This window comes from Prionailurus bengalensis, chromosome C1, assembly GCF_016509475.1.
Source record: "Prionailurus bengalensis isolate Pbe53 chromosome C1, Fcat_Pben_1.1_paternal_pri, whole genome shotgun sequence".
NCBI lineage: Eukaryota > Metazoa > Chordata > Mammalia > Carnivora > Felidae > Prionailurus > Prionailurus bengalensis.
Window position 1 is genome coordinate 17898032 of NC_057345.1, and position 17874 is coordinate 17915905.

The 17874-nt window shown below is 51.8% G+C and overlaps 1 protein-coding gene across 1 annotated transcript in view; it reads right to left on the reverse strand.

Moving 5' to 3' along the window:
• Window positions 1–5758: 5758 nt before the first annotated feature.
• IFNLR1 (interferon lambda receptor 1) overlaps window positions 5759–17874 on the reverse strand; it is a 28305-nt gene continuing 16189 nt past the window's right edge. The window contains exons 6-10 of the mRNA XM_043578476.1: window positions 16156–16340; window positions 13614–13756; window positions 10940–11099; window positions 10485–10618; window positions 5759–9507 (exon numbers count right to left, since the gene is read on the reverse strand). Of these exons, the coding sequence (XP_043434411.1) occupies window positions 8737–9507; window positions 10485–10618; window positions 10940–11099; window positions 13614–13756; window positions 16156–16340 (1393 nt within the window). The 3' untranslated portion in view covers window positions 5759–8736. The remainder of the gene's footprint in view (window positions 9508–10484; window positions 10619–10939; window positions 11100–13613; window positions 13757–16155; window positions 16341–17874) is intronic.

The window sequence follows — 17874 nt, forward strand, 5'->3', positions numbered from 1 at the left end:
TTAGCACCGTCTTTGAAAAACCCTAACTGTAACCCTAACCCTAACCTGTTGCGTGAATAAGAGTCTCCTTTTATGTAACAGGAAAACGGGGGTGGGGAGGGAAGTGGGAACACATATTTAAGGAGACAAATTCTTTTGATTTAAGGAAATAGCTTTCAGTACGGTGGTGTGGCTGATTTTAGGATGGGCTGCTCTTGGTTGCTGGCGGTATTCAGTGAATGGCTGTGGCCACTGGTAGATATTTCATTATAATTCCATTCTTTGGTCTTTAAAATTCAATGGCTCTTGTCTTCCCAGTGAGGCAGAAAACATTCTGAAAGCAAAGAGATCTTCCACGTGGCTGAGTATAGAGCAACTATCCAACATTAATTTGGCCTTTAAAAAAATTAATGTTTATTTATTTTTGAGAGAGAGAGAGAGTGCCAGGGAGGGTCAGAGAAAGAGGGAGACACAGAATGTAAAGCAGACTCCAGGCACTGAGTTGTCAGCACAGAGCCCGATGCGGGGCTTGAACCCATGAACCATGAGACCCTGACCTGAGCCGACGTCGGACACTTAACCAACTGAGCCACCCAGGCGCCCCTAAATTGACCTTTATAGCAGCAGATTCACCCTGCTGGTTCTCTCTGGTTCAGCTTGCCAGAAAAACGCATTCGTTTGCTTTCTAATAAATTTCTCCAACGCACCTTGCATCGTCTTGCCTCTGAGCCTTTATCCAAGCTGTGCTGCTGCCTGGAATACACTTCCCACCCCCCTTTTTTCCTAATTCTGGCTCATTCTTCAGACCTCTTCTCAAATTCTCTTCCTCCAGGAAGCCTTCCCTGTGTGAGCCTCTCACCAGGTTGGGTTAGGAGCCCCAGTTGTGCTCCCCTGGCCTCCTGAATCTCACCCGTCCTCATGTATATCACACTGTAGGATTAGTTTCCTGCTGTTGCCAACTGTGGGGACAAAAGGTGTAATTTGCTCCCCTTGATCTCTCAGTGGATCAGCCGAGAGGAAATAGCCGGTAATATTTTCTCAATGAAAAAAAAAAAAAAAGCACATCTTAAAATGACAAATACTCAGGAATGTGACGTGCCTGCTTCCGTGCTTCCGTCCCTTCTTTCAACACCCAGGGGTGCCGGAACCAGTTCTGCAGAAGCAAGAGCACCAGAGGGCAGAGGACTGGGGGAGGGGGGAGTGCTGTTCCCTTGGTTGATGACTCAGCAGTCAGAGAGCCTGAAGGGGGTCCCTGATCTTTCATGGCGGGGAAGAACGAGGCAGGTGCAAAAGCCCTGGTGACCTACCCCCAAGCCTCTTCTTAGAGAAAAGCCTGAGAATCAGACTCACTTTGCAGTCCGTGGCTCCAAGTCTCAGCTGTGTCGACTGGGGACATTGACTTAGTGTCCCAGGTCGGGAGCCTGGGTCTGGTCCCAACCTTGCGCCTGACTCTAGGTGACCTTGGTGGGCCTTGTCCCCTCTCCGGGCCTCAGTTTCTCTGTCAGTGAGGAGGCTTGGCCCAGAAGGCCTCTAAGAGCTCTTGGAATTTGAATGGCCCCCGTTTCTATGTCATTAAGGGGTTGGAAACCCCAGAATTCCGTTCATGGCTACTGCCAGTGACACACGCACACATTCAGCCCAGCGTTTATTGACTCTGCTTATAATTTCAGCTGTCTCTCGGGGTGAGGCATTCTTGAAGCTCATTACCTGCTTAGAAGACCATGCTTCTGCATAAAAACAAGATCTGTGTAAAAGACCTCTCTGACCTCAGCCGTAGCAATCTCTTACTCGACACATCCCCAAAGGCAAGGGAATTAAAAGCAAAAGTGAATTACTGGGACCTTATGAAGATAAAAAGCTTCTGCACAGCAAAGGAAACAACCAACAAAACTAAAAGGCAACCAACGGAATGGGAAAAGATATTTGCAAATGACATATCGGACAAAGGGCTAGTATCCAAAGTCTATAAAGGGCTCACCAAACTCCACACCCGAAAAACAAATAACCCAGTGAAGAAATGGGCAGAAAACATGAATAGACACTTCTCTAAAGAAGACATCCGGATGGCCAACAGGCACATGAAAAGATGCTCAATGTTGCTCCTTGTCAGGGAAATACAAATCAAAACCACACTCAGATATCAGCTCACGCCAGTCAGAGTGGCCAAAATGAACAAATCAGGAGACTATAGATGCTGGCGAGGCTGCGGAGAAACGGGAACCCTCTTGTGCTGTTGGTGGGAATGCAAATTGGTGCAGCCACTCTGGAAAACAGTGTGGAGGTTCCTCAGAAAATTAAAAATAGACCTACCCTATGACCCAGCAATAACACTGCTAGGAATTTACCCAAGGGATACAGGAGTACTGATGCATAGGGGCACTTGTACCCCAATGTTTATAGCAGCACTCTCAACAATAGCCAAATGATGGAAAGAGCCTAAATGTCCATCAGTTGATGAATGGATAAAGAAATTGTGGTTTATATACACAATGGAGTACTATGTGGCAATGAGAAAGAATGAAATATGGCCCTTTGTAGCAATGTGGATGGAACTGGAGAGTGTGATGCTAAGTAAAATAAGCCATACAGAGAAAGACAAATACCATATGTTTTCACTCTTATGTGAATCCTGAGAAACTTAACAGAAACCCATGGGGGAGGGGAAGGAAAAAAAAAAAAAGAGGTTAGAGTGGGAGAGAGCCAAAGCATAAGAGACTCTTAAAAACGGAGAACAAACTGAGGGTTGATGGGGGGTGGGAGGGAGGGGAGGGTGGGTGATCGGTATTGAGGAGGGCCCCTTTTGGGATGAGCACTGGGTGTTGTATGGAAACCAATTTGACAATAAATTTCATATATTGAAAAAAAAACCTCGTAGTATTGTACACTTTAACAAGTGAATTTTACTAATGTAGATTATAATGTAATAAAGCTGATGGAAAAAAATTCAAAAAAAAAACCCAAAAACCAAGACCTGTGTCTCAAGCTAGAACTGGGGGACCAGTTTCACACACGCCATGGGAGCCAGGAAGTGAACAGAATGTGGGCTTTGGGCAGACAGACCCTAGTTCGAATCGCAGCTCTGAACCTGAGGTGTGCAGGTAGGTCTGTAGACCGTTTCTGAGGAGGGGCTCTCACGTGTCTCCTCTGTTGCAGAAAGAGGAACCAAAGACCAAGGGAAGTCCTTTAAAAACCTTTACAAAAACCTGGACCCCTGGGCGTGTGGGCATGGGGATGGCTGGAGTGATACACATTCCCTCAGGGTCTGAGTTGCCCATAGCTCCTGAAGCCAAAATTCAGGGACAGGGGGAGCAAGGGCATTGCATTCTACAAATTAGGCATTGCAGCTGGACTGCAGTTATTTGCGGGGCTGGGGGTGGGTGGGATGGTATTCCGTGACAGAGCCTGGAGCTCAGAGATAGGCATGGGGGTGCCTGAGCCCCCCTTGGAATCTGGCTGCTGAGATGTCCACGTAGCGCCCTGAGAAGCCAGGGCTTACAGCGGGGAGTATGATTGGCGCGAATGGATGGGACTCACCCTGGAGGGAGGCACTGACGCCTGGAGAGAGGCCTCCCACCTCCTGCTGATGATTTTCCCAAACCTCTCATTCTGTGTCATCACGTGCCAAGGGGTGGGGCTGCCCGGGCTGGAATGGGTCCTGGGGCCAACCAGTATGTCTTGAGTAATTGACTCATGGCACCGACTCGCTCATCTAGATACAATTTCTGGTCTTTTTTTTTTTTAACCCCCCCCAACTCTCATCACGTTAGCCCCACTTTGCGCACACAGTGAATACACTCAAGGAAGCTGGAAGCTAACAGCCATCGATCAAGCCCTCAATGACGGGAAATGAGAAGTTACAGTTAGGGGACAAAGGTACTGTCTGGTCTCCCACTTCTGTTCCTTTCCTCGCCATTCACTCACCGAGCAGCACCGATCGCCCCTCGGAGCAGATGCTGGGTTGAGGAAGGACGGTTATTCACGTGGGACAGGAATTTGGGATCTGGGATGGTGTCACCTAAGGCACGATCTCTGGCTGTCTTATATGTAAGCCAGTCAAGGCCAGCCCTTTACCGACTCCAATTCATAGATCAGTGCCCTCGTTCATTCCTTCATTAATTGATTCAAAACCAAACTTGCACCCCATGCCAGGTGCTGGTGCCAGGAGGAAAACTCCCTTCCCTAAAGGACTTCTTGGGATGCGACACGCGGTACCCTAACCACTCCCTCTCCCAGCTCCAAGAACCCGTGCGATTCAGCAGCCCTGCGAACCCACCTCTGTCCACGTGATGGGCAGCAAACAGGTCAAGAGACCCTCCAAAGGCCTGGTGTCAGAAGGCAGAGTGGGAGGTGATCAGGATCACTCAGAGAGAAAGTTCTGCCCTGTTGTCTGGAAAGGATCTACTGTACATCCATTCAAGGGGATAGCTGCTCCAACCGGACCACGAGCTGTAATATGCACAGTCTCTTTGCGAATTGGTGAGGATATCTGGTTACAAGAAACAGGCAGCCCGGGGAGATGGTTTAAAACTCCGATGCCAGAAAGCTAGGGACAGGGCTGCAGCTGGGCTCCGGGGATGGACGGGAGCCAGGGTTTATAACTTCTCATCTCGGCAGCTCACCTGGATGCCTCATTCTTGTTTCTTCTGCACACGGTGCTTTCCTGCTCCTTGGAGAGGGAAACAGGGCCATCGCAGGTTGGAATTTACATGTTCTACACCCAGGCAGCCAAGACTTCTGAATTCCCCAGAAAGGGACTTGTTGGATCAGCTCAGCATGGGTCTAGCACCTGCCCTGGCACCGGTAAATGGTGACCATCTGCAGGTACCGTGCTGGCCAGTTACCAAGTGGCCTTGGGACAGTCACTGGAAGCTGGGAGCTTCTCCTCGGCAGAGATCTACTGGAATGAGTTCGGGTTTGCAAGGCCAGCCACAGACGATGTTCTGTATCCTTCCACGGACCACTGTTGCAATAGGGTGTGATGTCAGGGTGGTGGACACAGCTTGGGCCTGACTGTAGCTAGCGGTGTGAGTGTCCTGCCCCCGCCCCACGGCACTCACCTTTCTCATGCACTCAGCTTGATGGCTTCCAACTGCACATGTCTATGACTTGTGGGAGATAGGGTTGATGGGCATGGTGAATACATTCCCAGGTCCTGTTCCTGCAGAACAAATCTGCAGAGTTCCATACTGAACTCCCAAAGCCCTCCAGGGGGACTGAGTCCCAACTGCCCAGAACAGTGACCTATCTGGTTATGTACCTGAACAGGCTGCTTTCCTTCCCTGCCTGGCTTCCCACTCCCCTCTTGGTGCTTTCTGGAATCCCAGAACTGCCTCTTATTCCCAAATTCCAGTGTCTGGGGCAGCTGCTGGGGACCCCAACCCAAGATCCTTGTGGGATGAGTGGTGAGGACCCTTTGAGAAATAATAGCAGTACATCTCCATTCAATCCTGCCATTTGCTCTAAAAACAGATACCAAAGACCATTAGGGGATTATTTAAATGTGATATAAACCTAGAACATTAGAAATAGATACAAACACCTAGGTACAATACATAATCTCAGTGCGCTAAAGAATTACAATGTTGGGGCACCTGGGCGGCTCAGTTAAGCATGCAATCCTTGATTTTGGCTCAGGTCACGATCCCAGGGTCTTGGCATGGAGCCCTGCGTCAGACTCTGTGTGAAGCAGGGAGCCTGCTTAAGATTCTCCCTCTCCCTCCACCCCTCTCCCCTGCTTGCACTCTCTCTCTCTCTCTCTTCCAAATAAAATTTTAAACAATTATTTAACAAATTTTTATTCACTTAAAAAAATAAAGAATTACAATGTGGCTTTAGCATAAGGCATCTCCCCCGTAACCTTCAACCGAGGCCGCGGCCCTGGGGCTTACGCTATGTACTTCCCGGCCGCCCTGTACATGAGGGCTCTGTAAACAGTTGAGTGCTGAGCATGCCCAACAAATTATTATACTGAACATCATGCTCTCTCCTAACGCTTCCTATGGCTTTTTGTTGATGACTTAATGACTCTAAAAGAGCTGGCACTGAGAATTACTAAAAAAGCTCGGCCTATCTCAGAAACGAAACTTGGAAAACAATGCTTGAAAAAATAACAAGGCTTAAAAACACACACGCGCGCGCACACACAACAGCAAGGTTTAAGGAAAGGGATCGGATGGTTCCTTCTCAGAAGCCCAAGACAATACTGATGATGGCTTTTGGTTTTTTGAAGTTACCTCCATGAAGCAGCTGGGTCTCAGAAAGAATGTCAGTTAGCAACCGTCTGGGCATTTTCCTAAAGACTTGGCCCTGAGCCACAGCCTTCCCTAGCTCTGTGGCTTTCAGTGTGTTTTCCCTCCTCTGTGCTTAGGGATGTGGACAAGCCCTAACTCCTGCAGAAATGCATACGTGTGGGTGCGTGCATGTGCACGTATGTGGGAGCCCCAGCAGTGGTGAAGGCCTCTTGCCAGTTTAGTGCCCCTCGGAAATCCTTGCTGAGACTGACGCGGCCAAGGGCCCAGGGGTTGGCCCAGCTGGCCAGGGACCAAAGAGCTCATCTATAGTAAGAGCACATTTCTTCGTTTGAAACAAAAGACAGGTATTCAATCAAACAAGCAGTGTGCTTTTTCTTTAGCAGGGGAGCCCCCTCCCCACCGAGCACAGCCTCACACGGAAGGCCATGGGGTGGAGCGGGACACTGGGAGACTGCTCTGGCTGTCGTGGGGGTCCAGTAGTCCCTGGCAGCCTCCGCCCATGAAACCCAAGACTGTTTGGGAGCGTGGTTGGAGAACCCCTAGACCAGATTCCCTTTTCCGGATCTTTCATTTAATGTCGTGCCTTCTTGTTGCCTTCAGAACAACAAGCTTGTGTGGGTGAAATGGCTACAAAGATGCTTTCTTCACAAACGTCGAAACATAAGTTCTGGCTACTCGGCAGGGCCCAGGTCTCGGAGCCATGATTGTTCGGATGCTCAGCCACAAAATGACTAAAAGCTTGGTCCCTATAGGCGAACGCTCAGCTATGCTCGCCCGTACCCTGACGGGTATAGGTTAACAAGGCAGTTGTTTGAGAACAACCGTCGCTACCCCCCGGGTAAGGCTAGTCACCTTGTAGGAGGGCTGACAACACTGACTCCATCTTTGGCTTTCCATCTTGTTCATGTCTGCTCCACGACCTTCCTCAGGACTGTGTGTCCCGGGCCCTCGGAGATTAATAGATATATCTTAGAAATGCCCACCAAGGCCGGGATGGGGGGCGGCTTGTTTTAGCCTCCCACGAATCCGTTAGAGAGAACATAGTCTTTCTCTTTCCTGATGCACAGGATCTAACTAAAGGCTAGCTGTCAACCAGGGGCACGCAAGCCCTTTGAGGTGCAGGCGAACCCTCTGATCTCACTACAACGCCCTTCTGAATGTCCCCTGGCCCCTTCAAACCTGCAAGCGGAGGTCTGGATTTTGCAGAGAATTCCGATGCAGCTGCGTGGCTTATCCTCCCCCCAACAACGCCCCCTCCCCCCGCCACACCCCATCAGTAAATTACCCTGAACAAAACTCTGTGAAAACTGCACGGAGTCGCCTGCTTTGTTTCCTGGCCTCAAAGCGCCATCTCGGTTTGGGGGATACTTTACCGTCTCTCTGCCACCTTTTAACATACCTGCTTCCAGGAGACACCGAGTCTCATAATTGGAAGGGAAAATGGGACTTCTTTATACCCAGAGGTCTAAAGTGCGGTCTAAAACAGGGATCACAGACCCAGGAGTCCAGTTCTCTGACGGGTCGTTACCCCACCCCCAACAAATCAGACCCCTTGGAGGGTGGATCCCTTGGTTCTTTTCTGGGAACCAAGGGGAGAGCGATCCGGGTCCTTGGTGGCCGGGCTCGGACTTCTGAGAGTGAGGTTTCCTGACCAGGAGGAGAGAGGAAGTGAAGGTGGAGGGTAGGAGGTAGACGAAGGGGAGACCAGAGAAAAGTGAATGCTGCTAGTCAAAGTCACGTGACTGGTAAACGGCACGGCTGGGATTTGAAGCCAGGTCTGTCTGATAATAAAAGCTGCGGAGGGGTGCCCGGTTGGCTTCCTTGGTTAAGCGTCCGACTCTTGATTTGAGCTCAGGTCATGATCTCACAGCTCATGAGTGTGAGCCCCAGGTCAGACTCTGTGCTGACCGTGCAGAACCTGCTTGGGATTCTCTCTCTCCCTCTCTCTCTCTCTCTCAAAAAAAAAAAAAAAAAAAAAAAAAAAAAAGCTGTGTTAATTCCGTAAGTCAGAGACTATCCCCTGCTTACTGGGTTTTTCTTCACTGAGGCCCACGCTAGAGGACTCATGAACCAGGAGGCTGAGACTCAGGGGCGGCGGGAGCTCAGCAGGTGCCGGAGAAAGGTATGACACTCATAAAGGTGTGCTCCAAACCTCCCTCCCCCCAGATCCAGATGGTCCCTTGTGGTGTCAGCCCTTGGTTGTCTACTGTGACCTGACCTTTGACATTGTCCAGGGATGCTTTCTCTAACTGCTCCGTCACCCCAAAGGCAGTGGGGTGATGTGACAGCCAGTCAGCCTCTGACCTCGGCCCATTCTTGTCCTCACCCTTCTTAGAGCTCGGCTCGAAGCCGGCGAGTCAAAGGATGGGATGGCTGCTGCGGCTGGGGTTTCTAAAGTGCCGTAAGAGCCCTCTATGGACCCAGGCAGGATGCGCCCAGGCTCTCAAGTCCAGGTGGCGTCTTGGGTCCTTGGAAAGCTTAGACTTGGAGGGATGCTGAAGAAAGCTTACCTGGCCATGTAATGCCCTAGTGTCCCGCCTCTGACTTCAGCCTTCTGGAGGCTCTCAGCCCTCCAGTTGCCAGTAACGTCACCCTCGATTTCTGATTCCCTCTCCCCTCCTCCTCCTTCTTCTTCCCCCTCCTCCTCCTCTTCCTCCTCAGGGCTGCTGTCCCAGCAAAAGGTCAGTGTGTGAAGAGAAACTGGGGGCTCCCCAGGGACCAGATTGAGCCCTGGTGATGAAAAGCAGCTGGTCCAGGAGGAAAGGTTGTCTTTCAGGGGATCTTCCAGGAAACTCAGGTCCTGGGAGAATTCGTGGAGGAGGAGAGGCTCCTGACACCCATCCCCACCTGGCCCTTGGCCCGGTCCCTTCTTGGTTAAACAACAAGACCCGGGCTCATCCCGGGGAGAGGAGCCCCCAGTGCTGGCCCCGCTTCTGTCTGAAGCATCCGCAGCCGAGGAGCCTTCGGCCTGGCTGGGAGGAGTCCAGGTGCCCCCCACCTCCGAGTGCCCCGGGGTCCGGTGGTCCTGCCCCAGGAAGGGCGGTGGTTCAATGTAGGGCTGGAAGCTGACACCGTCATCTGTGTCCTCCTCATCGTCCTTCTCCTCCTCAGCACTGTCCTCCTCTGATCCTGCCTGGACGGTGGCTGGGGTCCTGACACTAGGGCTCGGCCTGACCCTTCTGGCCAGTTCCTTTTGAGGACAGAGGATCAAGGCATCTGGGGACTCAGGGCCACAGGGCTGGAAGGTTGCCACGGGGCGTCTGTGTCCAGTAAAGTCCTGATTTGGGGAGGGGAGAACAGAAGGGAAAATTTAGGCTTTCCTGAAGCCTGGGTCCCCCCGGAAACAGACCCCGAGACAAAGATTCAAATGTAAATAGTTCTTTTGGGAAGTGATCCCAGGAAACACTAGCAAGGGAGTAGGAAATTTCAGTGGGGCTGGGGAGAGCCGCCCATAAGAGGGTATCATCAGGCAAGTTACCCCTGGGGTAACTGAGCTGGGGGCTCAGGGCACCATCGGGTGAGGGGCGGGGCGGGGCGCAGAAATGTCTGACACAGACGTTGTCATTCAGTTGCGATTTCCCTGCGGGTCCCAGCGCCAGGGACTTTGAAACCACTCCTGTGTGGCCAAGACACTCAGAGTCCATCCTCAAAGCCATCCTGACCCAAGTGCCCACCACACCTCACCTATGGCCCAGCCACCCTCAGCAGACCCTCATTTGAACAAATTGGACCCATCTGACCTCTCCAGGCATCCCCCCTGCCCCAACTGGCCCACAGCCTTAAGGAAGTGAGGCAGCAGGCAAGGGAGGGGATCCCAGGGTCAGCCGAGGCAAGACTCACCCTTGGTTAAACCGTGAACTAAGTGTTGGGACCCTTCTAAGATTTCCCCTTTTGGTACCACCCCCTCCCCTTCCCCCTTCTGGGCATCTCTCCTGAGTCCCAAGGCTGGTGGCCCTGCTCTCAGTACCTGACAAACCCGATGAAGTTATTTCACTATGGAGACTGAAGGCACTGCTCCCTCCCATTTGAATTTTGGCGAAATTCAATTCAAATTGAATATTTGCCATTTGAATTTGGCGCCAAAGGAATGAATTACTAATGGTGGAAATTTAAACACAAAGACAGGAGATGTTCGCGGTGTGGACTATCTTGATAGTCTGGTCTGTCCGTCTCACCTGTGGTCTAAGTCCAGCCCCATTTCCTTACTCTTAAACAACCCTCCCCCTCTGTTGCACATGCCCAGATTTGCCATACCAGGGCCCAGGGCATCTTTGCCTGCTGAAACCAGGGGTTGTCTGTGAACCTCCTCCAGATCACATGGCCTATGGCAATGACCAACAGCAGTGGAAGCAGAAGCAGCAGCAGCCCCAGGAATACCCAGTTGGCTCCTAAGAAAGGAAGAACAAAAACCACAGAAACAATGACCATGGCTCTCATCTATCAAGTGCACCTGTGCAGCGGGCTTCGCATACATTATCCCACATGATCCTCATAAGAATATACCGACCCTACAGATTATGGAAGCCAAGATTCAGAGAGGTTATGTAAGCTACCCAAAGACACACAGCGGGTATGGTGAAGCTGGGATTTTAATTGAGGTGAGTCTATCTCTAGACCCATGCTCTTGACCACCTTATGATAAAGATGGTCTGTCCCGGGGTTGGGGGGGGTGTGTGGGAAACCTCACTTCTGTACCACTTTGCACTCACCTGGGGCCCCCAGGAAGAAGCAGGTAGGCTTAGAGAACCCACTGTACTTAGGATCACCAAAGGTGTAGATGGTTCTGGCACTGAGGCAGTAGGGTCCGCTGGTGGCTGGCTGCAGGGGGATCTGGACTGGCTGGCCACGGGGAGTGGCTGGAAATCGTGTCTGTTCGGAGAGAGAACAGGGGTGGGCAGACCTGCTGTGGGGATGGGCTCTGCACAACCGGGACAGGGTGGGGCTGGCAAGATACTGCCGTGACCCCCACATCTTTCCCTGCGTTAAAGTTTAAGCATTAAGGGAGCACCTCCCAGCATCATCTGGCTTCTTTTCCACCGAGTCCTGAGGTACAGATGGTCTGAGCTCAGAAGCAGCCCTGCCACTCAAGGTGTCCCTTGTGTGCCGCCCCCCAGGGCCTGCGGGTCCCTCTTTGAAGGGCAGATTCCGCAGGCTGCCTGCGCTCGGAGCCTCACGGTGTATTTGGGGGTAGGGAGCATGATTCAGCCATCACAGACCCGGAAAACGCTAGGCCTTCCCTGCCCAGTCTGGTGTGGGTCACATGTGGTGACTAGCACTTGAAGTGTGTCTCGTCCAAACTGAGATGCGCTCCAACTATAAAATACACACGGGCTTCCAAAGACTGGGTGCGGGGTGCCTGGGTGGCTCAGTCGGTTGAGCATCTGACTTCGGCTCAGGTCATGATCTCGCGGCTCGTGAGTTCGAGCCCCACGTCGGGCTCTGTGCTGACAGCGCGGAGCCTGGAGTCTGCTTCAGATGCTGTGTCTCCTTCTGTCTCTGCCCCTCCTCTACTCACACTGTGTCTCTCTGTCTCTCTGTCTCTCTCTGTCTCTCTCTCAAAAATAAACCTTAAAAAAACCTCAAAGACTAGGTGCAAAGAGTATGTAAAACATGCCAACGGTTTTCATATTATTTACATGTTGAAATGATAACATTTTATGGGATGAGATGAATTATTAAAATGAAATTAACTTGGTTTTCTTCATTTAATGAGGAACATTTATTATTTTATTTTTTATTTTTTTAACATTTATTTATTTTTGGGACAGAGAGAGACAGAGCATGAACGGGGGAGGGGCAGAGAGAGAGGGAGACACAGAATCGGAAGCAGGCTCCAGGCTCTGAGCCATCAGCCCAGAGCCCGACGCGGGGCCTGAACTCCCAGACCGCGAGATCGTGACCTGGCTGAAGTTGGACGCTTAACCGACTGCGCCACCCAGGCGCCCCTAATGAGGAACATTTAAAATGACACATGTGGTTCACATTATATTTCTTTTTTTAATTGTTTAAAAATTTGTTTATTTGTTTATTTGTTTATTTATTTATTTGTTTATTTATTTATTTATTGAGAGAGAAAGAAGGCAGAAGTGAGCAAGGGGCAGAGAGAGAGAGAGAGAGAGAGAGAGAAGTGGGACTTGTGCTCACCCGATGTGGGACTTGAACTCATGAACCGCGAGATCATGACCTGAGCGAAAGTCAGACACTTAACAACTGAGTCACCCGGGCGCCCACTCACATTCTACCTCTATTGGACGGGGGTGGTCTAGAATGTTTGAGTTGTTCTTGAAGAAAAAAAAAATTTTTAATCTTTGTTTATTTTTGAGAGAGAGAGAGAGAGAGAGAGCGCGCGCGCGCGCGCAAGCGGGGGAGGGGCAGAGAGAGAGGGAGACACAGAATCCGAAGCAGGCGCCGGGCTCTGAGCTGTCAGCACAGAGCCCGACGCGGGGCTCGAACCCACGAACCGTGAGATCACGACCTGAGCCAAAGTCAGATGCTTAACTGACTGAGCCACCCAGCTGCCCCTAGAATACTTGAGATATCCTTAAAGGCAGGGACCATGTGAAGACGATCTATATCCCTGGGATCCAGAGTACATATGCAGAGTGTCAGGAGTGTGAATGCTGGTTCAGCAAGACAGAAAGAACAAAAACAGGGGACAGTAAACTACGCGGGTCAAATGTGGCTTGCCACCATTTTTGTACACAGCGTTTTCCTAGAACACAGCTATGCCCATTTATAGACCTAGTGTCTATGGCTCCTTCTGTGCAGTAGACGTAGAGTTGACTAGCTGTGAAAGCCCACATGACTCTCAAATTCAAAAAACATTTGCTATCTGGCTCTTTACGGGAAAAGTTGGCCGACCTCTGCCATCAATAAACATGTGCAGGCAGGCACATGTTCGTATGTGAGAAACGGGTCTGGAGCTGGGTATTTGTGGTAGTCTCTGGGTACTTTTAGTTTTCTTCCTAGAGCGTATCTGCACTTTCTGATTTTTTGGTAATGAATCCAGGGGCTTGGCAAGCAGGCTTCCTAGTGCCTCTCATGCTTCAACAGATATCATTGGGAAAAAAGGATTTCATAATTAAAAATGAAATATATATATGTATATTGGGTAGAAAAACTGTGCTGTTACCACCTATAATGCGAAAGGGCAGGACACCCTGTACTTGGCCTCTTAGGTGGAAAAGGGCAGGGGTGGGCCGCAGGCCAATCGTGCTGCACAGAGTCAGGGAGTGACTGTCAGGGGTGGGGGTAGGCGGGGAAGGCTTCCTGGAGTTGGTGTGCAGAAAGCAGGCAGGGAGGGTGAGAGGCACTGGGTTTTGGTGGGGCGGTAGGGGATGGGGGGGGCGGGTCCAGCCAGGGGGCAGGAAAGAGGCTTCCTACCTTATTCTTTGTTCCCTCCTTCCAGAAATCCACCTCGTACTTCAGATCCGGTGGGGGCATGCAGTGTGGCAGCTGATATGTGGCATTGATGCTCAGGATCTCCTCCTTCCGGGTGACTACCAGGACGGGTGGGGCTGGCTCCACTGGCAGAAATAGAACCGGACCTGTCAGCATCTATCCCCCTGCCCCCAGGCAGGTCTGCTCCCCCACCCTCCAACCCCCCGCTCCCCCCAAGCCCCGCCCCCAGCCCAGAGACCGCTCCTAGAAAGGGAAAAATGGCTCTAGTGTTTGCATCAAGAGCCTTCAAGCCATTTGGTTGAAGTCTTGCAGTGACCTTGGAAGATGGACCACTATTCCCATCTTACAGAAGAGGCAAACTGAGGCTCGGAGAGGTCAAATGAACAGGCCAAGCTCACAGCTAACCTGCCTTTCCTCATGCTGTCCCTTGCACCTGGGCGCCCTTCCCGTATCGCTGGGCTGTCAGAATCTTGCCCACTTGGTGCCACATCACCACAGAGCAGCTGCAAACAACACACGCGCATTATCTCGGTTCTGTGGGTCAGAGTCCAGTGGACTCCGATTACATATTAAGCCCTGGGCAGGGAGCTGGAGGGAACGGGGATCTTGACCTCCGGGAGCTGGAGGAAATTCGGGGGAAACGAAGTATGCAAACTACCGAAACTCAAGCGAGAAAATGACCAGGGCCACAGCCGAGGGCAGGAAAAGGCAGGAAAGGTCATTCCGGCATGGAGTGTGCTATGGGAGAATCAGGAGAGCTTTAGGGAGGCGGAGGCAAAGCCAACATTCATACTACTTACAAAAGTAACCTCCTCGACGCCTCTTTCCTTCGAATCTCTTGTTCCTGTCCATCCTGTCCGTCCGTCCATCCACCTGTTCGTCCTTCGCTCTTCTAGCCTGTCTGCCCGCTCGCCTTCCCACCCTTCCTTCCTTCCTTCCTTCCTCTTCCTTTATACTGTCTTCCTGCCTTTAGTCTAGCCAACCACCTGCTCTCCTCCCATCCACCCTCCCCATCCATCCATTCTTCTTCACTTCCCATACATCTTTCCTTCTTGTCTGTCCCCCCTCCCTTGTTCTCCTTTCCTCCTGTCCTTCCGTCCCTTCCCAGGCAGCCAGTCAACCTTCTATTTGCTTCCATCTAGCCCGTGACCCGTCCATCTGCCTTTCCTTCCTGTTCTCCATCTTTCCCATCCACACATACTTCCTTCCTGGTGAGCATGTCTTGCCGTGTAGCCTTCTTCCTTCCCCTCCTCCACCGTGTCCTCTGCACCCCCTCCATGCGTCCTTTCTTCTTACCCATCTGTCCCTTCTAGCCTTTTCATCCATCCACCCAGCCAGCTTGTACCCAAGTCAGTTCTTCTTCCTTCCTACTCTCCCTCCCTGCCACCCTTCATTCAAGCCCTTCCTCCTCTCCATCGGAGCCTTAATTTGCTCGCAAGTATTTTGAGAAGGCTGGGCAGCAAGTTACAGATCTCAGCTCCGTGAGGATATTGTCTGAGTATTTATCTTCTCCTTCTTACCACCCCGCCTCCCTCTCGGTCTGGTTCAAATACCGTGTTCAAGACTAGAAAGACCCAGATTCACATTCGACCTCCATCCCTTATTAACTGTGTGTCCTGGCAATTTCCTTAACTTTTGTGAATCTTGCTTATTATTTTTTTTTTAAATGGGGCAATGAAAATGAACCCCACAGGTCTGTCGTTAGGATTAGAAATAAAATATATACTGGGAAGAGAAAAGTGCTCTCCTCACTCAGTGTTTGTTTGTTTGTTTTTATGACATTTATTTATTTATTTTTGAGAGACAGAGCACGAACGGGGGAGGGGCAGAGAGACAGGGAGACACAGGATCCGAAACAGGCTCCAGGCTCTGAGCTGTCAGCACAGAGCCCATTGCGGGGCTCGAACCCATGAACCGCGAGATCATGGCCTGAGCAGAGGTCGGACACTTTACTGATTGAGCCACCCAGGCACCCCAACACTGGTGATTTCTGAATGTGGTACACACGGGGGATGATTTCCTCTCTATTTCTATTTTCTTTGCCCCCCCACCCCCAATTTCTACACCGTACAGGAGTTACTTTTGCAACTGGCATTTATTTTTTTTTTATTTTTTTTCTTTTTTTCAACGTTTATTTATTTTTGGGACAGAGAGAGACAGAGCATGAACGGGGGAGGGGCAGAGAGAGAGGGAGACACAGAATCGGAAGCAGGCTCCAGGCTCTGAGCCATCAGCCCAGAGCCCGACGCGGGGCTCGAACTCATGGACCGCGAGATCGTGACCTGGCTGAAGTCGGACGCTTAACCGACTGCGCCACCCAGGCGCCCCTAAAAAAAATTGTTTCTTAAAGAGAACTTGAACATAAAAAATAGCACCAAGCATATGCCGGCAGAACTCCCCTGACACCCTGCCACGATGCCAGGCTACGTGGGGCTGCCTCTGCTTTGGAGAAGTGGAGACAGTGGCCGGGACAGCAGGGCCTGGACAGGGAGCCTCCCACCTGGTCCCTTAGCCACAGACCTACCGTCAAAAAGGTAATCCAGGTACTTGGACTCCACCGGGGGGGACCTGGAGCCGGTAGAAACTGCCCACACACGCCCCTTGAACTTGTTGTACAGGTCTTGTTTCTCCAGGCACATCAGAGAACAGGCCAGCTCTTTGGTTCCCGCACACTGTTTCACTTTCCGCCACCGTCTGGGGGTCGGGGCGCTGAGGGAGGAGACAGGAGAGCGTGGGCAGCAGACTCAGCCTCTGGGGCCAGGGAGCTTGGAGAACACCGGCTCCCTTGTCCCTTCATCCGCCTGATCGTCCACCCGTCTGCCCTATCAGCCAGCCACGGGCTGGGACAGAATGAGAACAGTCCGGTTAGGAGCTCAGGCTCTGGAGAGAAGCACGCGGTGGGATCCCGGCTGCGTCCCTCACTAGCTCCAGGGCCCCCGGCAGGCCAGCCTCCCTCCTCCTCCTCTTCCTCCCTCTCCTCCTCCTCCTCCTCCTGCCTCCCCAGGGCTGCATGGTGCCTGCCATCACTGGTACCAGCATCCACTTCCCACGTTCTTCTCCGCTCAGGCCTTGCGGGCCACCTGCTGTGTGCCAGGCATCGTGCTGGATGCTGCGTGGCTGTCAGCGGGGACCCGCAGGCCTGTGATGCGAGTGTTCTGAGAACACCGGGGTCCAAAGAAGGGACCAGCACCCCGGGCATTATTCCTGGGGAACTGGCAATGCCGGGCAGGTCCTGCCCTCGGGAACGTGATGGGGAAGGGGTGAGAGACAATCATCACATCACTGAGGTAAATCCGGGAGCAGGTAGGTGCAGTGACAAGGGGGAATGGCATGGCAGGTGGTGGGGGGGAGGGGTCGGGGGGAACTCCTTTCCACAGGTGGCTCAGGAAAGGCCAGGAAGGTAATATTGAGGCCGCAATGGCAAAGCAGCCGGGTGAAGGCCTGGGGGAAGGAAGTGTCCAGAAAAAAGCAAGGAGGCCAGCGGGGCTCAAGGCCAGTGGGTGAGGCGGGGAGAGGTGTGGGCACAGGGGTGGGTGGGAAGAGCAGGCAGGGCCGTTCCGTCTTGCCAAGGAGCTTGGATTTTATTTCAAGTGTGCTAGGAAGCCACTGGAAAGTTCTGAACAGGGGGGGCTGAGGTGACCTAATTTCTGTTTTTGAGAGAGCAACCTCTGATAAACCAGCTGGGAGGCCACAGCAGCGGTCTAAGAGAAAACAGAGGTGAGGATGGCAGGAATGGGCTGGACTGGGGTTATATTTTGGAGGTAAGGCCAACAGGACTTGCTCGTGGACTGGATGTGGAACATCGGGCAGGGAGAAACCAGAGCGACTCCTGGGTTTGGGAACTGAACGACCCGTGAGTGGAGGAGGCTAGATGGGGGCAGCAGAGAGGACGGATTTTTGGAAAGAACTCCTGTTTTGTTTCTTGGTGGAGCTACAGTATATAAACGTTAACAATAAAATGAAACCTGGTCTAGTTATATTCAATTTTTTTATGTGTATTTATTTTTGAGAGAGAGAGAGAGACAGAGCACGAGTGGGGGAGGGGCAGAGAGAGAGAGAGGGAGACACAGAACCCAAAACAGGCCCCAGGCTCCGAGCTGTCAGCACAGAGCCCGACGCGGGGCTCGAACCCACGAACCGTGAGATCATGACCTGAGCCGAAATCAAGAGTCAGACACTCCACCAACTGAATCACCCAGGCGCCCCTATATTAACATGAGACAAAATATAAACTTCAAAGTCC